Below are 27,958 nucleotides of genomic sequence, written 5' to 3'. Positions count from 1 at the left end.
GCGTTCTTGCATTGGTGTGTGTACATTTCTGATGGGGGTCATCATCCATGGCTCCAGTGCACAGCCAGCATCCCCCACAAGGTGACCTTGTGGGATGTCCCCCCTGACAAATACCTGATACAGCTGTGAGGCATGCCAGATATGAGAGTCGTGGTAGCTTCCAGGGCTGCCAGCACACACATCCATGATAATGCCCTGTGCATTGCACACGACCTGGCAGGTGATGGAGTGGAATCCCTTGTGGTTTATGTAGCGCCTACCATACTTACCGGGAGGTGACTTAATTTGTATGTGCATGCAGTCTATCGCACCCAGTACCTCTGGGTAGTTTGCCACACAGTGGAAGTGACGCATATTGCTGGCCAACTCCTCCTGAGTTCGGGGGAAGTGTATATGCTCATTGGCATGTGGTAACATGGCATCCAGGAACTGGTGCAGTACCCTGGATGCCGATGCCTGTGAGATCCCCATTATATCTCCAGTTGGCCTTTGAAAGGTACCCGTGGCTGGTATTCGCAAGCTTACACATACCTTCGTGTCCACTGGGATGGGTTCCCCTATGTTGTTTCTTGTTCTCAGGCGTGGCCGGCACAGCTCTACTATTTGCTGTAAGATGTCCCTGTCCACCCTGTAATGCTCTACTATCTCCAGATCATGTAGCCCCTGGTAGGGTACCCTTGGTCTGAACACTCTTCTCCTCCTTCGAGGCCTACGGTGGTTTTCGGCATCATCCTCCACAACACCGTCGGTCTGCAACACATGCTGATGAATCACAGCTATGGCAGCTCCCAACATGTACATTTTAAAAGTTTCCCATCTGTTTACACCTATGTGCGGTGTTTGGGAATACACAGGTGTGTGTTGGGTGCTTTCACACTTTATACTGTTCTGCTGTGAACACTGATGATGTCATAGGGTGTGTATGTACGATCGTGGCTACAGGGTATCTTCTGTGTTTTATTTACGAAACCGCTATTGTGCTGCCTTTGGTGTTGCATTACATTTGGATGCCGTGCTTACCTCCTGCCCTTCCGTTTACATTTGTGCACGTTACACCTACCATTTGCTGGCATGCATCCAGCTGCCTGCTTTCATTTGTACTTTCCTAGACCTGGCTTATCTTGCGTAATGTGTGCTATTGCCGATCTACTGTGGGTTTGCTTTGCTCTGCTATGACAGTTCTCCTATCTTTGCATTCCAGGTCCTCCACACCTTTCTTTGCAATCCTATGCCTCCCCTATCCTGTTTTGCAGGTTTCTGCATGCAGGCTTGTCTACTGCCGTCAATTGGCCGCCGTGTGTTGATTGGTGTTAATTGCTCATTACTACGTCAGTTACCCTGCTTCAGCATTTCCTTCTTTTCTTCCCATGACCTTCCTGTTTGTACTATTGTTCGCGGCGCGTGCATCCACTTACCAGGTTTCGGGCACGAGTTCATCCCCGTACACATGCGCTTTCGGGTACCATGTGTGCTCTCAGCCAAATGGTGCTATACCCTCCTCCCCACCCCTGTCCTTCAGCTTTGCTTAGCAACGGCCAGGCCAGATTTGCATTGCTCCAATGTGCTTACTGATATGGTGGCACACCCCTCTGCTGATGTCATGTATCATCTTTGATACACTCCTCGGTGTTATAGCGCTGCGCCGTCAGGTACATCCTTAATCCGGTGGGACGTTTGCGATTCAGTATTACCTGCCTCATTTGCATGGCATTGACTACTAATTCATAGTTACAGCGCCAAACACTGTCGTGGGCCCCTGGCAACCCTTGCGCCTTGCTTGTGGTGTGCCATGCCTACCATTACATATTATGGTGCAATCCTGATTTGTCTTTCATTGCGATTTTCTGCCATTTTTATATATTTCCTTTGTATTCCTGTTTGCACACACATGCCCTGCAGTTTTACTGTGCGTTACTGTGGACATGACATTAAATGTTGTTTTTTAGGTGTTGTGCATCTTTTCTTGTGCCATTGGCTGTGCATTTCTCCATTGGCATATGTTAACTTTGTAATACATGTGTGTGGTCCAGTTCCATAACTCCGATGTTCTGTTTGGGAAAATGTAAACCGTGTTTTTTGGTTTACATTTCCATGGGCTTGCGCTATGCCTGCACAACTTCATGAATCATTGTATGCCTTCATTAGCATGGTGCGACACTGCGCATGGGGTGATTTGCATACCTATGCCGAGGGCTGCATAGCTCTGGTGTATGCCAGTAGTGCACGTGGGATTGGTTCGTACCTGAATCGCTCGGCGGACATATTTGGCGTTATGCTGCCTACGCTACGCCTGTGCCTGGCGCAAGCTTCATGAATCCGGGGGATTGATTTTTTTTTTTGTCATACTCTCTTAACCAGACCCTTCCACCCCCCCCCAGCTCCTCCCTTCCTTATTTTTTTTTTCATTGCAGTGCCTACATTTCTCAAAACTGAACAAAGAAAAAGAGAGAAGAAGGGTGAACAAGAAAAAAACAAAAGCACCTGTTTATATTAGTATCCCCATTGCATTAAAAAAAATCGAGAGAACTTTTCTTTGTCTAACTAGTTTTGTATTATCTTTAAAGCTGTCACACCTGGAAAAACCCTGATTGTTTTCAAGGAACATTCTCCAGTTTCTCTTTATCAGATTGTCTCCACGGAGGCATGAAGACCAACTGAAGAAATGCCATTTATTATGCATATTTGCATGTGCTAGAAAAAAAGCCTTATAATATTCAGTATTCTTTTTCATTTACTTGCTCTGTTTCTTAAAACAAAAAGTTCCTTAATCTGTAATTTCCCCATGCAAAAATGAAAAAAAAGCACATTAATTTGAAGTCTGTCATGCCACCTTAACCAGGCTCCCTTTTTCCTTTTTTTTTTAATCATTACATTGCCCCTATTTCTCAAAACTGTACAAGAAGAAAAAGAGAACAGTGGAGAAAAATAAAAATAACACCTGTTTACAATTCCCATTACACCCAAAAATAGCATGCAAAGAAATGCGTGCAACACAGATACAGTACTATTAAGAAAAGAGTTTTCTTTATTTACAGTTAGCGTTCTCCCTTCCTCTCCCCAAAGCATTTTCCAAACATTAATGACATGAAGTAGGGCATATACGAGTCCCCCAGTCAGCAAATAAATGTTGAAGAAGTTCAATATTTCCAGATTTTCTTGTGCTGCCGTATTTCACAAATATAATTATTGCATTGTAATCACCCATTAGGTTAATGATTTTATTGCTGTTCTTCTCCATCACCCAAATCCTGTCTCTGCTTCATTTCCAACTCACTCTTGATTCTTCTAGCCAACTCGCATGCTCCCTTCCTTCTCTCCAACATTTTCCATTGAAATACTCGAAAGGGTTTCACAGGTGCAGTCTCTCTGTAGTCTTTAATACCAGAAGAACAAGAAGCTGAATCTCCTCCTGTTTCACAGCTCAGTTTTTGTTGGACAAACTTTTGTATTTCCTCCTTAGCATGCACTTCATCAAAAAATGATTTTGTCCTTCCAGGGAAGAATACTTTGAAGACAGCTGGATACAGCAGTTGGAATCTCACATCTGCATCTCGACATTCTCTGAACAGAGGAATGAATTTACTTCTCTTTTGCCTGGTATACAGTGAGTAATCATTCTCCACAAACACTCTATCTCCTACTTTTAGTATTTTGTCCTTCTGCCACAGTTTTGACAAAATGAACTCTTTCTGCTGGTAGGATTGCCTCCTTACCATTAAAGGTCTAGGTTGTTTTCTTATGGCTAGATTTGGAGCAAACACATGATGTGCCTGTTCAACTAATAAAAGTCTTGCTGTGGAATACCAGTTCAGTTGCTTATTTGTGCTTTCATAAATTTAACGCAGTCTGTTCCTTCCAGATTCTCTGGTATAGCTGAAAATATCAAGTTTTCCCTACATGCTTTGTCTTCTAATTCTGTTATTTTTGAAACATCTCTTCCTGAGCAGTCTCATATTCAGCCAGCCTTTTCTTCATTTCAACCTCTAATTTTTGCAGCTTTATCATCTTATCTGAATATCTGTTTAAAGCTTCTTCCATTTGTTCCAGCCTTTTGTTGTTTGTGTTGATATACTCTGTCAGTGTTTTGTTTATTTTAACCAGGTCTGTATGCAGTTGTCTTATATAATCCTGTAGGTCATTGGAAGTCATGTCTGAAGATTACTTTTTGCTGAATAGCTGCAGAACTCTCCCCAGTCAGTGTTTCTTCATCACTTTTTGTAACTGATTATTTTCCATGTCTTCTGTATTTGTTTATTCCTGGCATCCAGGCAGTGTATTTACTAGCCAGTTACTGAAATTCACCCATAAACACAAGTCTATTGGCCTTTTCTGCTGAGTTTCTGTTTTCACACTGGGAGAACTATAAACAAGCTGTTACTCAGTGTGCAGCCATCTTGGAACTCTTATATCGTGCTCTTTTGACCAGAATTTTCTTTGTTTCTTATGTTACAGTGCCTACATTTCTTAAAACTGAACAATGAGAAAGAGAGAAGAAGGAAAAAACAGGGGCACCTGTTTTACTTTAGTATCCTCATTCCACTTGAAAATAACTGAGAAAACTTTATAGCATGCAGATTATATCATGCATTATAAAAATACTACTGCTAAGAACAAAAACTTTGTTTTACATACAGTTAATGTTCCCCTCCTCTTCCCCCTTTCCTAAGTGCCCTTACAAACATTAATGACATGAAGTAGGGCAAATGCTTTAGAGTCCCGTGCAAGTTTAATGACATCAATTAAAAGTCCAATATTTCCAGGTTTTCTTGTCCTGTCATGTTTCACGAGTATAATTAATGCTTTGTAATCCCTCATTTATTTGTCAGTTTCCAGGTTGCTGGTTTTATTCCTGTTTATCTCCATCTCTAAAATCCAGTCTCTGCTTCATTTCCAGTGTACTCTCGGTTCTTCTAGTCAACTCATGTGCTTTTTTTCTGTCTCTCAAGCATTTTCTATTGAAACATTGGAAAAGGTTTCACAGGCACAATTTCTCTGTGGTCTCTATTACCAGAAGAACAAGAAGCAGAATCTCCTTTTGTTTCACAGCTCACTTTTTGTTGGATAAACTTTTGTATTTCCTCCTTAGTATGCTCTGATTTTGCCCTCCAGAAAAGGATATTCTGAAGAAAGCTTGGTACAGCAGCTTGAATCTCATGCCTGCTTCTTGATATTCCCTGATTAGTGGAACAAATGTACTTCTCTTCTGCCTGGTGTATAAGGAGTAATAATGTTCAACAAACACTCTAATGTCTCCCACTTTTACTACTTTTTCTTCTTCCACAGTTTTGTCCGAATCAACTTCTGCTCGTAGGATTGCATCTTTACTGTTAAAGGTCTATGTTGGATTATAAAAATACTACTGCTATGTTTTAATTACAGTCATGGACAGGTTTGGAGCACACACACAATGTGCCCTTTCAATCACAAATTCCTGCTGTGGAATACCAGTCCAGTTGTTTATTTGTGCTTTCATAACATTAATACAGTCTGTTCCATCCAGTTTTTCTGGTACAGCAGAAAATTTCATGTTTTTAATACATGCTCTGTCCTCTACTTCTATTATTTTTTGAAACATCTCTTCTTGAGAAGTCTCATATTTAGACAGACTTTTCTTCATTTCAGCCTCTGATTTTTGCAGTATCACCTCATCTGAATATATGTTTAAAGCTTCTTGCATTTTCTCCAGCCTTTTGTTGTTTGAGTTGATCTACTCCATCAATGTTTTGTTTATTTTAATCAGCTCTGAGTACATTTGACTTATCTTTTCCTTGTGGTTACTGGAAGTCATGTTTTGCACCAGTGCTGAAGCTTGGACTGCTTTTTAAACACCAAAGCCAGCGTAGTGTTCGACTTTTAAACACCAATTGGCACCAAGGTAATAAAAACACTTAGTTTACTTAATGTGTATTTATTTATTTTAGGTTAATGTTTTATTCTGATGGTATTGATTTATATGTCTATGAAGAAATGTAAAATATGTTCTTATATGTCTGTTAGTATGCCTTAATGAGTACACTTATGTATTTTATAAACTGTATTTGTAGCATTGTTTTAAGTGGAGTTTTTCTCCCTGGGCCTCTGCTGAAAATGGACCTGTGTCCAGTCGGACTTTCCTGGTCATCAAATATAAAATAAAATAAATAAGTAATGGTGCTCCTTTTTCAGATATGCTCTCATCATGAAAATACTCACAGATTTTTTTAGGAATTAATAGTCAACTACCCTAACCTATGAATACATTTCAGCAATCTTTGTTATGTGAGTGAATGCTGTTAAATATATCATAGATTTCTAACCCAGTGTGGCAGTTAGGAAAGAGGATTACGTTGGGCAGCTGCTTCCTGTGGTACAGGATTTGATTCCCGTCAACCTTCATTTGTCTACTGACTGACTTTGATCAAATAACATAACCAACAGTTCTTTGGGACAATGGGAAAATTTGACTAGGCTCTCCGTGGAGTCTTGGACCTCATGCCTAGTAACTACTTATGAGCCTATATACATATTTTCAGCTGGGATGCCAGCCAACTACCAACTTTCTGATGGTGGACTTAAGCATATCTCTCAACTGCACCTGATTTTCAGGGACTTCTTTGATTTTAACCCAGTTTTTAGGCTAGTTCTGCCCCTCTTCATCTCTCCCAAAGCTATTCACTTTTGAAGAAAAAGTGGTGAATTTACAGACAGATAATGACAATAACTATTGTCTTACTTTACTTCAAAAAGGTGTGTATTAATTCACATTCTCTTATTCTATCAGCGTCTGAAGTTAGTTACCTATATTTTAAAAAGTGATTCTGATTATTCCTGGATTTGTCCCCGATTCTTTTCAGAGCTATGTGACCCATAATGCAACTACACAAATGTTTGTTGCTAAGAACAAGTTTTACTGGTGGGAGGGATGATAGCAACCAGAGCTGAACAGTTTTAAATGCACCTGTTTTATGGTAATGTGTATGATTGCCATTCTTGCTCACTTTGAAAAATGTGTTTACACACACACACACACACACACACACACACACACACACACACACATATATATATATATATATAAACTTATTTTGTTCAGTCTGCTGTGCAAATTCATAAATGATAGTTAATAAAAAAATACACGTATCTAAAAGACCAGGGTTAAGTCTAAATTAAAAGCAAAAAATAAAAGCTAGAAACTATAATAATATATTTGCATTAAATGGTAATGAATATTCGGATTCTTTGAATAAAAAGTTTTTAAATGCGTGCACACTGTATTCAAACCGAGTTTCACAGCCATAATGTACAGCAGCTAGGAATTTTCCCCCACCCGGACACACTCCGCCCCATGGAACGGAAAGGGAGGTACTCAACGTCCTTGTAAGCACTGCAGTGGGCGGAGCATGCCTGTTTATAGACGAGAGTTGGCGAGGGTAGCTTTTAATACCTAAGAGTGGTGCGTGCTGGAGCGGTTGTTATCGAGGATGGCAGCTGCGAACCAGACAGAGCGGGCAGTTCTGGTGAGAGTTCTGTGACCGGTATATTCGGCTGGGTGGTTTGAGGATAACAAATAACCCTTTGTGATACGTATAAGCTAATAAGAAAAGGTCCGAAGAGGAGTTTTGTGGGGGTAAAACGAGAGGGAGGATAGCAATCGGAGGTAACAGCTGAGAGGTGAAGGGGTAAGATGATTTGCTGTGGGCACAGGGAAAAGAGGAGGCATGTACAAATTTGTGGAAAACTGAGGACACGGAGCAGTGTCATGAATGATCTGGAATCTTGTAGCTAAGGTTTGATGCAGCAGACATGACATGAGCGCAAAGAGAGAGTCTTGTGACTTTAATTTCCTTTTATTTATGTGTGTGTTGGGGGTTACTGCTTTCATTGTGATTTCAGTTGCGGTAACCTAGGGGAATACTGAATAAAATGCATGCATTTGACCTGGTTAGTAAGAGTGTGCACGGGAATGCATACAGGACAGCTGTGTTGCAGAAGGTAGAATTGTTTTGGAGGCTGTGTGAACCACGTTTAAGATTTAAATGATTTAAGTTTTTACAGTAATAGTAGTTTGTATGTGTATAAGTCATTCAGAATTGTAGGTTTAAACATGTTGATGAAATATGTAGATTATATTAAAGTATTCAAAACTAGGGTTACCACCTGTCCCACTTTGTGAAGGACAGTCCCTCTTTGGGCAGGTGTGTCCTGCAAAAAAATTGAAAAAATGGCAAATGTCCTGAGATTTTTAGGACAAAATTATTTCCAGTATTTTATGTAGTAGTTGCATAAAACAGTTATTCTGCATCTGAAACACCTAAATGTTATAAGAAACAGAATATGTAACTAAAAGGCTATAAGGATAAGCTTTTATTTAGGCAAAAAAGTGAAGTTCTGTCCTTTATACTGGATGTGGGTATGTTTTGCCCTGCAAAATCTGACATTTGTACCAAAAGTGTCCCACTTTGGGCATTTGAAAAGGTGGCAACCCTAATTCAAAACTGAGGCTTGACTGGTGCAGCATCGTATATGTTTGCAGCTGTAGACAAATGTGGGGAAATGCAGGATTGTTAGTGAATGAGATTGTTGTCTCATTTGGGACTTTTGTCTGTTAACTTGTAAACTTTGACATCTGAGTCCTTTGCTAGTCTGCCTTAAAGATTGGAATGGTGCAGCAATAGAAAAAGAAAAAAGTCCTTGTCACACTAACTGTTCTGAGTTTTCTGTATGATGCCACAGCATCTGCTCTGAGGCAGAGGTGCATGTTCACCAGAAAGGGTGGACCCTGCAGTGGATAGCAGTATATGAAATATACATTGTAAGTATTAAAAGTGGCGAAAGGCAGTTTTATTACTGTAGTAAAACTGTAACACGGAAAAATGAACTGACCCAGTAGTAGTGTGCAGAGCAGTAGTAAAGTGATTTTCATCCATGTTATATCAAGAAGATGCTATTTTGGTATTTAAACCGTTGTCTAGGTGGAAAATATCACTACAGCTCTGTGCAGGGTGTATGGTGAATGCGGAAAAAATGGCTGTTAATGCTTTCTTTTGAGTTGCTGTTTTTTTTTTTTTTTTAAATGCCAATGTCCAAACTGGAATGTTTAAGGAAGTGTGAGACTTTGCAAGACGGCCCTTATCCTTAACAATTTCCGTAGATATGAACTTCACTTTTTGCTATATTAAAAGCTCATTCTTGTGGAATTTAAGCTTTTTCTATTGTCACATACTATTAAGATGGCTAGAATGCAGAACAATTGTTTTATACAACTATTAGAGGAATTGTATTAATTATTTTTGTTTACTGGGCTAGAGCACTGATCAAACGAAGCCATGGGCGAGGGGAAGATGGTGCACACTGCTTACCTTGACCTAGCCAAAGCCTTTGACACAATTCCCCACTCAGGCATAATCTGTCAGATATGCATCAACCCATATGTTACCAGATGGGTAGCTAACTGGCTCGCTGATGTAAACAACTCCTTCAAAATAGGGGAAGCAGCTTCTAGTAGTAGACCCATAACGAGTTGTGTACCCCAAGGATCTGTCTTGGGGCCTGTACTGTTTGGGATATACTTTTTCTGATGTACAAGCCAAAGCCAATGGTCTGTGGCTGAATAAGCTTGCAGGTGACTGTAAGCTGGGCGCGGTCTTAAATTCCCCTTCTGATGTGAACATCCTGCAAGAGGGCCTTATCCAAACTAATGACTGGTGCCAGACGTATGGCCTCAAACTGAATGCTAAGAGATGCATCATTATCCCCTCTGGGGAAAATGGCATCCCCACTAATTATCACATTAATAACAACGTACTAAGCATGCAGTCAGTCATGGGGTACTCTGCACAGAGTTTGATAGCAACCTGACTTTTGATCACCACGTTGCCACAGTTGTATGGAAGTGTTTCTACATGGCCCACCTCACACGCAAGGGTATTTCATCCAGGAATAAGGAGGTCATAACCCTGTACTCTTCCCTTATCAGACCCACTATTGAGCACAATACCCCCTTCTGCATGTGCCTTGTCTATCACATGCAACAGCTTGAGAGACCATAAAAATTCCTGACCAGGGAAATCTAGGGTCTCAACACCTATCCTATAAAGATAGGCTAAAAGCCCTGTCCCTCTACTACGTCTCATGCAGACTGGTCAGATGTGACCTGTGTCTGGCATACAAGGCTGTCTCAGACCCAGTCTTGATGGAGTTGCAGCATATCTGCAAGACAAACTCCACTTGTGCAGCCCACACACAAGGCCTCAACCTGGTCTGTGACATTAATAGAACTTGTTGGCGGGATAGATTTGTGTCCCAAAGACTCCCCCATCTGTGGAATAGACTCCCTCTCCATGTCAAGCAGAGCACCTCACTAGCTCTCTTTAAGAGGAACCTGGATGACTAGATTGGAAACAGAAAATACACCACTGGCATCCTACCTGTGCCCCTGCTGGACAGGGGAAACAGGTGCTGACTTTGTGGGAACATGGATGAAATTCTTGGATAGACTTATAAAACTTGTGGGCCAATAGCCTAGTATCGTCTTATGAATCTGTAATGACTAATTTTGGACTCTGCCCGGGTTACATGCACAATAATGCAGAAGCATACACGTGCAAAAGTTATTTTGTGAAACATTTGCAGAGTGGGGAATATTCAAAGGTAACAACAATTCAAAAGCAAGCATAGCATATGTACGTATTTACATAAAGTACTGTAGTAGATCAGTCGTCCATAAGAGGCCTAAACTGAAGAGGAATGAGAAAAGGTGGATGAAAGAAAGTTAAACTGGAAGGTGAGTTAAGATCTAGTTAGAGTAGGTTTGATAATCACATAGAAGAATGCATGTTGTATGTTATCTGAAGCTTAGTAGGCACCCAATTGCAAAGAACAGGGTTGACTCGAGTTATGTAAGAGCAGTTTGGTGTTATTCATATCGTCTTTAGTTTTAAAATAAGTGGGAGGGGGAGAGGTGGTCTAGTGTTAGAACTTTCTTGTTTGGAGGGTGCTGTGTTGTGACCTACCCTTTAGCTAGGCAGCTGCATTAATACTATTTTTTTTAATTGGCTCTTGAATCGAGGTCTAAACTAAAATGCTTTTGTTAAAAAAAAAAAAAAAAAAAAAGCCTCCTGATGGCGATCATCTCTGGATGAAAGCTGCTGGAAATTGGATATTTGCACAAATCAGTTATCCATTCCATATATATGTTTTGATAGTTTGTATCCTACTTTCCTTGAATCCCGATTTTCTTGGCTCATTGCATGGTGAGTACTGCAAGTTTCAATGTAGCCAAATTATTCAAACTACCCTTTTTATTTTTTTACCAACACAGTCTGCAGAAAAAAAATATATTTTTAGCCATTACAGTGTTGGTAGATTTGATCTAAAACATTTGGCATGGTGATGCTACTATTGGAGATGGAAAAATGAGAGAGAGAGACCCTGTAAGGTGATCATGCAACTACTTAGAAAAATGACGGAAGGTTCTTGCATGAATGTCCTGTGTCACCAGTACTGGGATTCTCTGATATGTATTTTTAAATGCACTGCACCTAAATATCTCATGTTCAACCTGATTTCTCTGACTGCTAAACTTTGTAATAATAAAGTTTTGTTTTTGGTAGCCTTCACAAAAAAGTCATGCCAATTTTTCTAGGAACAAGTGGGACGCTGCCTTTTTAGATGCATTAGGTTGGAGATGGGTTCAGCTTTCTCCTTCCCAACACATATTGATAAGTTAGAGTAGAGAATTAAGTATTCATTCATAGATGAGCTTGTATGTAAATAATTTTGTTAGTGTAGATGCACTTAACATTGCATGGGGGTATATACTCTTGTCTCCATGCCTGACTACAGTATTGCTTTAACCACCTTTGGTACCGGTATCGATCTCTTAAAAATTCTGTAGAAGAAAATGGTGTTTTGCAATAAATGCCTCTCCATGAACATATTTCTGTCCTATTTGGTCAGCTGCCATTTGCAGACTTTTATACAGTGCTGTTGACTCCTCCTTTGATCAGGAGCATTTACTAACATGGTAGGGAATCCTTCATATGAAGCACCTTTGAAGAGAAGCAAGCCCCCACCCCCGTACAGTCCATATGGCAGATGTCATTCCCACTCCTGTTGCTTGTTTATATCAACTCTGACTACTCAATCATGGAGAAAGTGAAACAGGCTGAAATAATATATACATATAGTGGCATGTAGAAGCACTAAAGCCCAGAGTTTTATAAAACTGTTCACGTTTTATCAAAAAATAAATGAAACAAATTAATTAAAAACCTCTACCATTTGTCTGACAGTAGTTTAGTTACTGCTAGTCCATGGACCCTTCAAGAAAGGGCTGCAGTCACTTTTCATAAAATAAAAGTCCAATAAGTTTGGGTGCTCAAAAGCACAAGTCTCTCCACTTGTGATCCTCTAAATTCCTTGCGGAAGATAGTCTAGGTCTTTGCTCACACCATTCTGAGCATCCCTGTTTACTGTAGTATTTCATCAAGAAGCAATTTTCTCTGTCACAATTCTCCTAAATGAGAGGACAGTTTGTCTGGCTTGGTAAGTCTGTATCCCTCTGTTGTACAGCATGACTGCTGTATTCTCATCCATTTAAACTGACTAGCTAATACAGGATGTGGGTGTACTGATTACCTTCAGTTTTTAATATTGCAGTCATTATTTCCAACAGTTCTTTTGCATAATGTTAAACCATTTAGATACCATTCTGATGAAAACCACCAGCACTCTGTTAAAATATGCAGGTTTGTGGTCCAAATATGCAGGTTTGTGGTCCAAGAGATTCCTCCACCACGTTTTGTCAGGTTCAATTTCTTTTATGGAAAATGATATGAGAACAGGTTTTGGTTGCCCTGTTGGACCCTTGGCAGTGCCTTACTGGTGATTTCGAAGGTGTGTGATTGCCTAGATTTGGACCGTGAGTCAACTGTGTGCAAGTTGACACCTACTAGTAGTAAGTGTGTGTATGTGTCATACCTCTCAACCTCTTGACTGAAGAATTCTGGACAAAGCAAACAATAATTGGAGCATAAAGGCCCCAAAACAAAGGCATGTTTTAAATATTGCTCTGACAAACATAAAAAGCTGCTAGAATAAAACGTTTTGTGTTAGCGTGCATTTCAATTCCTGTCATTCTTTAGCGACTTCAGTACTCTGTGATTTGCCAAATCCACATTTTATGAGGAACAGATCAGAAATGAGTTAAGAAAAATTTGGACATTCTGCAAAATCTGGACAGTTGACGTGTGTGCGTGTGTAAAACATTAGATGTACAGAACACATTTAACTCCTGTAACATTAGATTGCAGACTGAACAAGAGATGATTATTGGATCGGCTGTTTTCAAATAATTCTTAACAGGATGCTCTGAGTTTTTTAGTTATAATACTTCAAAAGTACTTCACAATTTGTAACTGAAAGAAAAATATTTTAGAGGTAGCAACTATATTCTTCAGTTAAGTGGAAGTGCTGTGGTTCAAGTTAAATTAGAAAGCTTCAACAATCCTTTAACTGAAAAAAAAAAGGTTTGCAAAGAAAATTAAAGGTATGTATCTTAAAAGTAAAATGAAGTTATACATGCATAGGACATGTAAAAATGTTAAATATTCCACTACTAAAATGTATAAGCTAAAATTAATAAAAATGTTTTTAAAAGTGGAAAGAACAAAGAAATGCAGGTGATTGGGATATGACCTGGTATTGAAACTTATAAATACAAGAAAATGTCTGATTTGAGCTCTGGGTATTCAAAAATATGTTGAAATAAATTGTTTAAAAGAAAAAAAAAAACCCTGTAAATACACCCACAAAAGCATTCTCAAATATGGTCACCACATGATGCCTAAAGTCCATGAACCAAATTTGCAGTTAAAATGGAGTTTCATATAGTTAAGAGCATACAGTTTATATATTTTAATAGTCAACTAAGTGACAAGTGTAGTAAACATTAGGGCCACCACGCCATGGTATGAAGAAAAACCTACAAAAAAGGTTTTCCTGCTGAAATCACAACTAGTTTCAAGTCCTCTTTGACCAAAATGGTGTTTTCCATTGTTAATAAGTGGTCTGCAGCCAGCTATGTATTGAATATACAGTGCAGAGCAAAGAAACCACAGTGAAAAAATCAGTATCTTAAAACACAGAACTTTCTTCTCACACCAGAATTTCCTCCTCTACCACAAACACAGTGGTCACATCTGAACACTGTACTATAGGCAGGTAAATTATATAACACAGCTTTGTGAACTTGGCATGTTGTAGTAAACTAGCATAAATTTACACATTGCCGTTATTCACATTTTGTACCTGTCATCAAAGTTGCTGTGGCCAAGTGTTATCAAAAGATAAAAATCAGTTTCTTGTAATCCATTTACTGTTTGGATTCCACTGCTGCTTACATGCACAAATATTTCATCTAAAATTACTTCTCTCTAGTGTGTGCTGTTGAGGTTCTGTAAAAAAAAAAAAAAAAAAAACAAAAAAAACCCACTTGTGCTGGCAAGGTTTTGTACAGGGCAGTAAGTTGTTGCTGACTGTACATTTGGGCACATTGTAGAAGTTAACATGTTTGTTTTGCTGACTTTGTTTATTGAGTTAAATATTATTGTACTGTTGATGCATGTCCCAGTGTTACCTGTTACTGATACTAAATATGTAAAAAAGCAAATTAACTTGCTCAGTGATTGCATTTTTGACCTTTTGTGGTGGTGCATTTCTGCTTGTTACTGATTTAGTTTACTTTTATGGTGTTTAAGGTTACTTCTCTGTAGCTCTACACTAGAGAGCATAGGGTTACCTTTGTGATGTACATTTATTACTTGACTGGCTGCTATATTGGTACTGCATTGAAACTATTTGCTTTACAGTTACTGCACCAGAAACTACACATTTAGATTATCTATAGCTATTAGTTACTGAACCCAGATCTATTGGGTTAGACTGACCAGTTGCTCATTGCTTTTACTAATTAAGCAAAGAACAAGTTTTTTGTATCCAATAGCTATGTTCATAGGTTCATACTAGGCTATCTGCCGTAGGGCATTTATAAGCCTAGCCAGAGTGTGTTTGGCTTTCGCCACCCATTTTAAATTAATTTTGCTATGCCCTTTTTAGAGGTTAGTATACTGTGCCTCTGTCTAACAGTGACACAGAAGTGATATCCGGGGTAAACCTACGATCTCCCATCCACTCATCAAGATTCCTCTTGAGAGTCAATGAGGGACTCTGCCTAACCTGGACTGGGATTTTATTCCAGAGTGAAGGGAGCCTCTGGGTTATGAATCTGTCCCCCCAGCATGTCCTAATTTCAGTGCTGATGTTCAAGTCTCTTGAGCACGTAGCTCGATGGGATTTGGATTTTCTGAGGTGCAGCAGGTCCATTTAATTCTGGGTTGGACATGGCTTTATACGTCAGGCACAGATTGCCTCTGAGCAGGCGGTATGCCACTGAGTAGAGCTGGAGTTTCTTTAACCGGGCAGCATATGGCATCTGTTTGAGCCCTTTGATCCTCTTGGTGAGGTATTTTTGGGGTCTTTCCAGTTGCTGCAGGTGTCTGGTAAGGTACATCCCAAAAGGGGCATTGTACTCAATTATGGGCCTGATGAGGGATGAGTAAAGAGGCACGATGACTTCCCCAGATATAGATGTGAATCCCTTCATGATTAGGTGGGCTATACAAAATGTTTTTCTAACCACTTTGGCCACGTGGTTGTCAAATGAGAGATTGCCATCAACTTGGGTCCCCAATTACTACTTCCGTACTTAATGGATTACTACCTATGTGGTAATTTGTGGGCACTTTGTTTTTGCCAAAGGGGATGACTATACACTTTTTGGCGTTTAGCTTGAGGCCATGGCTGTGGCACCAGTTGTCTGTTTCTATGAGGCCCTTTTGGAGGATGCTTGTGTCAGCTGGTGAGTCGATTATGGTGCCCAGTTTGCAGTCATCTGCGAACTTGGTCAGCCACAGTCCTTCTGTGTTGGCCTGTACCTCCGAGAAATGTATACCGAACAAGAGAAGTCCCAGGACTGAGCCTTGTGGAACACCACTTGTAATTGGTTTGGAGTCTGACATTGCTCCAGCAATTCTAACCATGTGGGTTCTGTCTTTGAGCCAGTTTGCAACCCATCTAGTGACATAGGGGTTTATATTTAAGCTGGTGAACTTATCTATAATGCCCAAGTGGGGTATTGTATCGAAGGCTTTTGCGAGGTCCAGGTATGTGTGGACCACCTTCCCCGCGTCAATGGCCTTGGTGACTGTTTCAAAGAAATCAACCAGGTTTAAGAGGCAGGATCTGCCCTTAACAAAGCCGAACTGGGTAGGATCCAGTGTCTGTAGGTCCCCAATATCTTTATTTATAAGGTCCATGATGATCCTTTCCATAGCTTTGCAGACCAAGCTAGTCAGGCTTATGGGGCGATAGTTTCCAGGATCTGTTGAGGCACCACATTTGTGGAGAGGGACCACTGTTGCTGTACGCCACTCTTTGGGTACATATTCTGTAGTAAGGCTGAGATTGAACAGTAGTTTTATGTTTGGGTTTAGCTCTTCTTGGAGTTCATGTAGGACACAGCCCGGGACACCGTCTGGTCCCATTGATGCTGTGTTTTTTTGCTTTGGAGAGGGCTGCTCTTACCTGAGCATCTGAGATGTTAGGGGGGGCAGCACACTGCTGGGATAGATATTTGCCCTTTTGGTGGGAAGAGGGGGGTGTTTGCCAACATCCTAGCTGACAGGTTCAGCGCAATGTCCGTGGGTCCGGTGTATTTTTTGTAATTTTGGACAAATTCTGAGCAGATCTGGGAATTCCCACCCAGGTTCCTGACATAACTAAAGAAAGCCTTGTGATTATCCTTGGTGTCTTGTGCAATTTTTCTCTCTAAGCTGGCCTTAGACGATTTTATGAGTGCCCGTAGTTTTTTGCTAATACTGATCAGAGATGCCTTCCCTTTTTGGGATTTTGCTCCATCATGTAGTAGCTTCCTCCTATTGTATAGTTTGTTTATGGCTGGGGTCCACCAGACAGGACGTCTGCCTTAGGAGGATTGGGTCTTGGTTTTATTTGGGATTGCATGATCCATGCATTCCTGAAGGTGTTCATAGAATGCGTTTATAAAGGATTCTGCGGTCTGGGCTGTATTTTCCACAGGCCCGGGGGCTTTGAAGGATTCCACTTCGGTTTTGAGGAGTGTGAAATTTGCTTTAGAGAAGATTTTCACTGTGGTTTTCTGGGCAGGGGGTGGGGTCAGGATGTGAATATCCAGTGAGATTAGTTTATGGTCTGATCTTACCAGTGAGGGATACACTTCTGGTCTGGAGCATAGTCCCATTGTTGGTGATGATCAGGTCCAGTATGTTTTCCCCTCTTGTAGGAGTGGTAACAAGTTGTTCCATAGCATTTGAGTTTATAAATTCTAGGAACCTTTGGGCTAGGGTGTTTGAGCTAGAGTAATGCTACCAGTCTATGTTTGGGTAGTTGAAGTCCCCCAATATAATGGTGTTTGGAGAGACCTTCATATTTTCCAGTGTTCTCAGGAAGGCCGAGTGGGGTTCCTGGGTTTGGGAGGGTGGTCTGTAGCAGGCTATAAACTGGAAGGCAGTTTTACCCACTGTTAGTTGCACATGGATAGTCTCTGATGCTTCGTGCTGTGCCACCAACCTGGAGGTGTGGGTATCTTTGACGAATATTGATACTCCCCCTCGTTTTGTGGTTCGGTCCAAGTTTTGGGGCTGAAAAGCATGGTATGAGGTATAACCTGGTAGGGCTGGGGTGCTCTCGGGAGCCTTGAACCAGGTTTCTGTTACTGCACAGATATCAATGTTCTCCATGCTAAGGAGGGTTTCGAGTGCGTGCATCTTGAGGTTTAGACTTCTGGCGTTGAGTAGCATTACTCTTAGTTTCTTATCCCTTGTGATACCTACGGAGGTGGGTTTGTCTTTTGAGCCTTGCCTAAAAAAGGCACTATGGGGGTGGCAAGAGCCTTTGTCAATATCCGAAAGCCCAGGGGTGACAGGTGCAAGCCGTCCCTAGCGAAGCATCGTGGCTTGTCGAGCATGTCATCCCAGGCTGACAGGCATTGGATCCCCTTTGAATGACACCTATACTTAAACCAATTGTTGAAATTGATCATCTTATCTTCATATTGTGGCATCATTCTTGGTGAGGGTAAGATGCTACTCAAGGTCAGGGTCATACCGGCCTGGGCTACATGCTCAGTGAGCTCCTCTGTCTCTTTTCGTGTAGTCCAGGGAGGTACGTCTCAGGTCATTCACACCAGCATGGACAATGACTGAGTCATATTTGTACTTGCCTTGGAGTGACCTGAGTGCTTGTGTTATGTGGCGGATCCTAGCACCCGACAGGCAGCTCACCGTGACCTTCTCCTTGTTCAGCCTGGTGAGCAGGATCAGTGTGCCTGACTATAATCACCTAGTGTATCAGGTGTGTTTAGCCTTAAGAGCTGTGACTGTTTGGCACACTGGCTTTGTGAGCTATGTGTTTTGTTTTGGGGTAGCGGTTGCTCAGGTGTCTGCTTTGGAGGTCTCTGCTGCTTAGGCAGATTTTTATTTAGAGCCTCCAAGTATGTTTTTGTGTGTTTATGTGTTGGATTTGCTGTCGTGGTAGGTCTGTGAGACTGGAATTGTATTGAGTGTGGTTTCCTTCCCCTCCTGACTGGTTACGCCAGTACTGAGTTGAGAGAGCTTAGCCTCCAGTTTGGCTATATGGTTGCATCTCTCACATGTGTTGGAATTTGTTGGGAGGAGGAGAGGGTTGTCTGTGTACATGAGACAGTTGTAACATTGCCTCAAGATTCCCAGATTCACCAGCTGGACCGGAGAGGAGATTGACAACTGACCTTTGGACATGCTAGAATAGTATTGGGAATTCCTTTATAATTGAAAAAAGGGGCCAATGGGGAACAAGATACTCAAGGGGAGCTTGTGAGGGTGTAGTGCTTTTAATTTTTTAGTGCTGACTTATATAATTGCTTTAGTGGGCAAGTGCCAGGCTTTAGAGTAGGAATAGGGTGTTTATTATGAGAACTAGATCAGTTCTAAGGGGAAAAGTGAAGATCGGACTTTATGGAGCCGAGAATGGTTTAAACCCAATTAAGCGGCGCTGCGCTATGTGCAAAATCTTGCAAAGCCGTGCAAAAGCAGGTTTTATACAGGGGGACTTGAAAGAGCTAGAAATTGGCCCAAAACGGCCAATAGACTACCAGATTCTTGTGCTGGGAACACTCCTACAGGGATAGATAGGCTGCTCTAAGCTCCCCACTGCCACTGGTGAACAAAGAAGCTTCCCTTTATCCAAGAAAGGAAATGGGCAACACAGGAACTTTCCAGAAGTCCAGAATACAGCAAAGCCTGTATTTGGACTACTCTAGGTCAGGAAATGTTATAGTATTATCACTTTTTTCTAGTCCAGTCCGTTATTCCTCTTTTATACCAAGAGTTACTTATTAATCTATCCTGTTTTGTTGCACCATCTAACCAATATGGAGTCTGTCTCGGCTTTCGTCTCTTCCATAGCCAGCCTGATAGTGCCAGGTATTTTGAGGGGTTTACTAACATGTACTCCACTGAGTTAACGCGGTGGTGGTAGCGTTGTCGCCTCACAGTGAGACGTTGTCCTGTTCAATTCTCAGCTAAAGCGTCTTATGTGTGGAGACATGCGTGAATGGGCGTACCTTCGTTGAAGGTTGTGCATCAGGGCTGTCAACTCTGTACATAAAAATCAACTGCCAATCATTAGCGGACCGGAGTTCCGCTGTGGCAACTCCTAACCGGGAAAAGCCGAAAGATACAACAACAACTAACATGTACTCCACTCCAGGCAGTAGAGTCTTTGTATGCTTGAAAGCATTCTGCGAAAGTTGGAATGCTGAATTCTGGTATACCCAACACAAACGCTGAACCTCAACTCCCTACTGCTCTGGATCCAGGATCAAGTGTTACCATTGGTCCAGAAGGTGGCAAAGTTGGGTATTCCGATGTTTTCAATGTGAGACTCGCACAGATGGGCTTGACCGCCTGTGAGTTGAGTTAATGATAAATCATTTTGCGGCAGTGTAGTAACTGCCTTATGGTACTGAAACCTCTTTTGCTACCAGTTCAGTATGTGAGAGGTATAAGTATTTGCTTAAGTTGGAGGATACCTTCCCACTGGGGAACACATTCAATAAGTGCAGCATACAAACACAGCAGAGAGCACTTCCACTAAACCAACTTAACACTGCCTAACCTTCCCAGGCTAAAGACTAAAACTTCAGACATTAGTTCACACAGCAACATGCTCTCGGCCAATACACATCTCTGAAGAGTCATACAGATAAAAGACATTCAAATTCTGGCTAAAGCCTTTACTGCCCCCATAATACCTCTTTAGGCAGAGTCTGTCTGCTGGACATTCCAACCTAGTAAATTCTAATTTGTAGCATAATAATGTGGTTGTACACTGCACCAAAGTCTTAATAAATCAAAATGACTGAACTTGAGACTTGCTTGTAATTTCTACACATTTGTATGTGTAGATATACAGACATGGTTTCAAAGCAATGAAATATCAGTATTTATCAAATATATCACCACTTCATGACAAATTCCTTAGGGCACCACATTTTAACTCCTGGATATCAGTCACCATAAACAAGACTACTTACCAGTTCATAACTAGCTGTAGACTGAAATTTCCTTTAAACTCCGCTTTCTACTGGGGACTTCAGTTATCCATCAGACTACACTTCTAATGGTAATCATGCCCAATGTTTTCCTGACATTATAAATACTAACTGTCTTTTACAGATGGTCAGCCATCATTATAGGGACCGCAATGTCCTTCATCTTATGGCCACCTCTTGCATATCTCTATATCTATATCTATATATCAGGTTTTTGTGATATAAAGAGACCACAATAAATCCTTTCAAAACTTTTCCCACCTTTAATGTGACATATAACCTGTACATTTCAATTGAAAAATAAACAAATCTGTTGGGGGAAAAATATAAAAAATAAAAAAAGTACAATAAGCTGGTTGCATAAGTGTGCACACCTTTACCTAATACTTTGTTGAAGCACCTTCTGATTTAATTACAGCATGCAGTCTTCTTTGGTAGGAGTCTGTCAGCATGGCACATCTTGACTTGGCAATATTTGCCAACACTTCCTTGCAAAAGCACTCCAAATCTGTCAGATTGCGAGGGCATCTCTTGTGCACAGCCCTCTTCAGGTCACCCCACAGATTTTCTATTTGATTTCGGTCTGGGCTCTGGCTGAGCTATTCCCAAACTTTAATTTTCTTTTGGTGAAGCCATTCTTTTGTTGATTTAGATGTATGCTTGGGGTCATTGTCATGTTGAAAGGTGAAATTCCTCCATGTTCAGCTTTCTAGCAGACACCCAAAGGTTTTGGGCCAAAAGTGACTGGTATTTGGAACTGTTCCTAATTTCCTCCACCTTGAATAAAGCCCCAGTTCCAGCTGAAGAAAAGCAACCCCAAAGCATGATGCTGCCACCATCATGCTTCACTGTGGGGATGGTGTTCTTATGGTGATGCAAAGTGTTTTTGCGCCAAATGTACCTTTTGGAATTGTGACCAGAAAGTTCAAACTTGGTCTCATCAGACCATAACACATTTTCCCACATGCTTTTGGGAGACTATGTATTATTTTGCAAATTTTAGCTAGGCCTGGATGTTTTCTGTGTAAGAAAAAGCTTCCGTCTTGCAATCCTGCCCCATAGTCCAGACATGTGGAGGATATGGGAGATTGTCGTCACATGTAGTACACAACCAGTACTTGCCAGAAATTCCTGCATCTCCTTGAGTGTTGCTGTAGGTCTCTTGGCAGCCTCCCTGACCAGTTTTCATATTATCTTTTTGTCAATTTTGGAGGGGCGTCCAGTTCTTTGCAACATCACTATTGTCCCATATTTTCTCCACTTTTTGATGACTGTCTTCGCTGTGTTCCATGGTGTATCAAATGCTGTGGAAATGTTTTTGCACCCTTCTCCTGACTGATACAAAGCAAAGGGATCGCACTGTTGAAAGGTAAGCTCTCTAAGAACCATGGCTTTTGCTATAGCAGGCAACTGAGTAAATATCAGGAAAATCCTACTAGGACAGCTGAACTTTATTTGGGATTAATTGGAGTCTCTTTAATTGATGGCAGGTGTGTACCCAAGAAGACTGAATGTTGTAATTAAATCAAAAGGTGCTTCAAAATATTTTAAGGGTATACACACTTATACAACCAGTGTATTGTACATTTTTATTTTTTTATATTTTTCCCCTAACATATTTGCTTGTTTTTCAATTGAATTGTGCAGGTTATAGATCACATTAAAGGTGGGAAACGTTTTTTGAAATGATTTATTGTGGTCTCATGTTTTTATCACAAAACAACTGGCATTTTAACAGGGGGTTTTTACTTTATATAAGTGTGTGTGTGTGTATAGCTCTCTCTCGATATAGATAGAGCTATATATATATATATTGTGTATGTGTGTATTATATATATATATATATATATATATATATATATATATATATATATATATATATATATATATATATATATATATATATATATATATATATATATAGTGTATGTGTATTTATATTTATATATATATATATATATATATATGTGTATGTATATATAAAATGTAGCTCTCTGTATGTATGTATGTATGTATGTATGTGTGTATATGTATATATATATATATATATATATATATATATATCTATATGTGTGTGTGTATGTAGCTCTCTCTCTCTCTATATATATATATATATATATATATATATATATATATATATATATATATATATATATATATATATATATATATATATATGTATGTATGTAAAATCTGGATCCCTATCAGATGATAAAAACTTCATTTTACCGAGGCCATAAGACTGAAATTTCAAAATACCGAAACCCATAATACTGAAATCTTACAATGCTAAATTTCAACAAGGTATATGCCCCTTTCCCCACTGTAGTGCAATCCTGGAGTTAGTATATATAGTTGGGGGTATGTGGGGGCATAGTCCCCCACCTATAGTGCAATCCTGGAGTTAGTATATATAGTTGGGGGTATGTGGGGGCATAGTCCCCCACCTATTCTGGTTTTAATATCATCCACTTTACAATTCAGTATGTTGAAATTTAGCAGTGTAAGATTTTAGTATTATGGGTTTCAGTCAAGGTGTCTGTGTCTGTAATGGGATCTGTGCAGATTCCCAGAATGCACTTTCCACCGAAGCAGAAATCACCGAGCATACTTAACTGAAAGCGCTGTTCACAGATCATACTACAGTGCGTTTAAGGGAAAATTCCCTTTTCCCCACTGTAGTGTGACCTCGGAGTGAGAATATTGAAGTAGGGAGGTGGGGGGTACAAGGGGGCTCGCACCCCTGCAGAGAAGTAGGTTTAATGTGTTTTTTAAACATACTTTACCGTAAGCAATTTTCGGTGAAAGTGCTTTTGGTAAAGTATGTTCGGTGATAATGGATTTGGACTTTTGATCGTTCAATCTATATAGATGTATATCTATGAAAGAGAAAGCTAGATATAGATCTCTACATCTCCTCTTATTTTCTAAATCATTCCACAAATCGAGGAAATTTTCCTTTAAAACTGCTGGTGCTTCTCCTGTAAGTACCTTTGTGTGTAGGGGCCTCTCAAAAGCAGACATTTTTCAGTTACTTTATGATTTAAATAAATTCTGCTGTAAACCTCGTTCAGATCCTATTACTAAAGGTTCTGCTGTAAACCTCATTCGACGGATCCCATTACTAAAGTTTCAGCTTGTGCTGCCTATTTTTGCTCCACCTAAGTAGTTGTAGTTCTAAGGTAGACCTGCTCTGCAACAAATATGAGATTTAAAATGACCCCCCTGTGATGGAATACCCATAGTGATATAACAAGAGAGAGAAATAGCTTAATACTTTATAAAATGACTCATTCTACCTACCTTAATGGCACAGTTAAGCAAACTATGAAAGAGCTTGAGGGACCAGGAAGCTCAAAGCTAACCATGGACTTGGAATAGCTTCTAAAACCCAAAACCACTAGAAGTCTTTGTTTATCCTAGAAGGAAAGAATGGATACCAAACTATGTTTGGAGCTAGTTGACAGTAATACTGCTGACTCTGACCCAAAGGAAATGGTTGGTATCCTTGCTGGCAAACGTAGTGCACATTTTATTCCACACATCGTTACAGCCACTCCACAGATTTCACAATTCCAGCCACTCCCTTGAATTACTAAGGAACAAGTTCTTTCTGTTGTCTTAAAAAGCTAAGAACACCTCATTCATTGAACTTGATATGGCCTTGCATAACCTTTTTAATGCAAGCCCCTCCACTGGTTACATTCCTGAAGCCTGCAAAATGGACATTGTGGTTGGCCACCATTTGTGTAATAGGATACAGACCCTGGCAACTGTAGATTCCTTAAATCTCACTAGCTTGGTAAAGTTATGGAACATATCTCTGATCTCATTAATATAGGCATTGAAAACTTCTTACCCCTGGACCCTAATCAATTCAGCTTTATGAAAGAAAGATCCTACTCTTTAACCTCCTTAATTTCTTTTGACAGGGTAACTGATGCAGTGGGTAAGGATTGTGCAAATACATACAACATATGTGGATCTAGACATGGTCTTTGAAATTATTCCCCATGCAGGCATCTTCACAGAAGAATAGGCCAAGTCAGTCTGGTGCAACTCAGGCAGAGGACCAGAGGGACCCCCAGTGAGAAAGGGTCCTGGTTACGAGCAATGGGACCAGACCAAAAATCTCTTCCATTTGGACATAAGATTTTCTGGTTGAGGGTTTCCTTGTCTCCTGTAAAACCCTAAGCACGTCCTAGGTGTAGAAGTGCCTGAAAGGGATCAAAATCCTATTGCCCACTATGTCGGTTGCAGAGTGGACAAGTGGGGATGGATGAGATGTCCCCTGTCCCATGTGAGAAGATCCAGTTGATGTAATTTGTGGTGATTGCCCCTGCCAGATGCATTAAGAGGGGGAACCAGTGCTATCCCTGCCAAAAGAGTGACTAGCAAGATTTTTGGGGAGTCCAGCCGAGTCTTCTGTGGGACTCCTCGAAGTAGAGGAAGAGGAGGGAAAGCATAAAGAAACATCCTCTTGAAAGGAAAGGGCATCAGTCTTCCATGCCAGATGGCATGGCACTCTGGAACAGAAGAGAGGAAGCTGCATGTTCAGAGGTGAGGCAAACGCATCTACCGGAGGAATGCCCCACTGAGGAACCTGCGCAGAGTCCGCCACAAGATTGTGCTCTGTAGGAATATAATCTGCCTATAGAGTTAACTGATGGCCAAGCATGAAGCACCATCCTGCAGAGGAGGTAACATTTTTGTGCCCCCCTGCTTGTTGACATACCACATCACTGTAGTGTTTGTGCACACCTTAAAGGAGCCTGGAGAGAACATGGGGTGAAAGGCCTGAAGGGCCAGAATCAGGGCCCTCATCTTTTTGATGTTTATATGGTCTGACTTCTGATGGGGAGGCCAAATATCCTGATCTTTCAGGTGACCAAGAGATGCCCCCCCACCCCATATCTGAGGCATCAGTGAACCGCTCTTGAGAAAGGACTGGAGGCTGAAAAGGCTGGCTGGGGTTGAGAGCAACCTGTCAAATCCATTACTCAGTTCCTTCTTGAGACCGGGAAGGAGAGGTCCACTGAATTTCAGAGGATGACTATACTGTAGCCAAACAGACTTGAGGTACCATTGAAGCTTCTGTATATGCAGTCTGGCAAGAGAACATTGGAATAGAAGAGGCTGTGAATCCCAGGCCCAAAGAATTTCACTGGCTAGCATGGCAGTCAGAGGAAGAAGAGTCTGAAAGAAGGCTTTCAAAGACTATACCTTTTTGGAGGTGGGAGAGTCCAACAGTGGCACTGTCTGAATCCTTGATCCTAGATGCACTTGATCCTGAGAGGGAGTCAGGATGGAGTTTTGGAAGTTGATGGCAAACCCCAGACTTTGAAGAAGAGAGATGAACTGCAGATCTTGCAACAATTGACTGGGTGAAGGCTCCTGAAGCAACAGGTTGTCTAAATAAGGAAAACTCCTGAATGCCTTGGAGTCTACAGAAGGCACTCACATGAGCTAGACATTTTATGAATACCCTTGGGGCAGTAGAGAGGACAAAGGGCAAAGCAGAGAACTGAAAATAGAGAGGAAGACAAACATAATAACCCCTGAAAAGAGGGTGAATAGGGGTTTGAAGGTAAGCATCATTCAGATCCAAGGATCCTAGAAAAGCCTGGGGTAATAAAAGAGGAAACCAAGTTTGGAGAGTAAACCTCCAAAAAGAAGGGAAAGTGAGAAAAAATAAGCCGGGAGAGCTCCAAAATAGGTCTCCAAGTACCCTCCTTTGAGGAACCAAGAACATCTGGAATAAAAAATATCCTTCGCACTTGGGAAGGGGGGACTGGTTGAATGGTCCCTTGGTACAAGAAGGACCCTAGAACCTTAGGGAAATGATGAAGTTGCTGTACAGGAGATTGAGGCATCCTAGAAAAAGATTTTCATACCATAAAGTAACCCTGACGGATGATAGAAAGAACCCAAGAGTCTGAAGTGATGAGATGCCAATTTGGAAGACCGAGAGAGAGACGAAGGTATAAAGGAACCTGGTTTAAAGGCAAGGGGGGTGAATTGACAGAGAACCAGGCTTATCCGAGAAAGGAGGCTTCTGGGCCATAAAAATCCAAGAAGCATTAGCAGAAGGGGCCTGCCTTCTACCTTTCCTGCTCTTAGAGGCCCGACAGGGCTTCCTGCAAACAAAAGCAGATCTAGAAGAAAAATTCCTCGAGCTTAGGGATAGGAGAGAGAAAAAATGTTTTAAGGTCCTGCATGGCTTTCTCTTGAAGAGACTTAAACATAGCAGCAGCAGTTCCAAAATGAGGAGCATTATCCAAAGGCGCATTCGATCACTTGGCCTTAATGTCCTCAGGAAGAGACTGGAGATGAAGCCAAGAATAATGCCTCATGACAGACCCAAAAGCTGCAGCCCTAGAAAAGGTGTCAGCAGCATCATAGCTACACTTGAGTAGAGAGCCACTTGGGAAGCAGAACGTCAAGACATCCCTTCTGTAACAAATAACTACAGCACTGACATAGGACGTCAAGTGGTACCTTGCATGCCAGGTTAAAGAAACTGAATATAAACGGGTACATTAAAAAGATTAATTTCTCCCCACCTCTGGAACAAACTTCCACTATGTCAGGCAGAGTAGCACCCTTGCCACCTTCAAGGTTAACCTAGATAATTGGATGGGCTGCTTCAAATTATTCCCTGGCTTATCTTGCCCTGTCCTGTTTGAGACTGGATGATTTTTTTTCTTTTAAATATGGGATTTTGAATACACTTGTAATGGTCTGCAGATTTGCTGCATTGGACGGTGCAGTGGTGCAACGGTAGCATTGTCGCCTCACAGCAAGAGGTTTTCTGGTTCGATTCGCGGCTGGGGTGCCTTCTGTGCGGAGTCTGCATGTCCTCCCTGCATTCGTGTTGGTTTCCTCCAGGTACTCCGGTTTCTTCCCACGTTACAAAGACATGCATCTGGAGCCTTTCTCCCCTGGCCGCCGCTGAAAATTGGCTTTGTTCCAAGTTGGACTTTCCCGGTTAACAAAAATGTTAAATAAAAATAAATAACATTGTGTAGTACTTGCATATTAACCTATGAATTGTGTTGCCTTGTTTTTATACTTGATGCCTGGTGTTTCAAGAGATTGAAATGCCGATAACTTGGGGGAGATACTTTAAGTCAAAAACATGTTAGCTTGTTGATATTTTTCAGGATAAATGAATGTCGATAGTTAACTTTTCCATTCAGTAATCTATGTTCAGACATCATTTTAAAACTTTTGCAGTGAGTTTTATGCAGCTGTTTTTGCATAGTTACTGTTCAGCTTGTTCTGTCATGG

General features: G+C 40.9%; 1 protein-coding gene across 1 annotated transcript in view; it reads left to right on the top strand.

Moving 5' to 3' along the window:
* The first annotated feature begins 7,414 nt into the window (after positions 1-7,414).
* Positions 7,415-27,958, top strand: part of ROGDI (rogdi atypical leucine zipper) — a 309,957-nt gene continuing 289,413 nt past the window's right edge. Inside the window, exon 1 of the mRNA XM_044089055.1 lies at positions 7,415-7,496. Within this exon, the coding sequence (XP_043944990.1) occupies positions 7,461-7,496 (36 nt within the window). The 5' untranslated portion in view covers positions 7,415-7,460. The remainder of the gene's footprint in view (positions 7,497-27,958) is intronic.

The sequence above is a fragment of the Protopterus annectens genome, chromosome 12.part0, assembly GCF_019279795.1.
Source record: "Protopterus annectens isolate FY-2018-M chromosome 12.part0, PAN1.0, whole genome shotgun sequence".
NCBI classification, from domain to species: domain Eukaryota; kingdom Metazoa; phylum Chordata; order Ceratodontiformes; family Protopteridae; genus Protopterus; species Protopterus annectens.
Note: the sequence above shows the minus strand (reverse complement) of the source record. Positions and strands in the feature narration are given on the sequence as shown.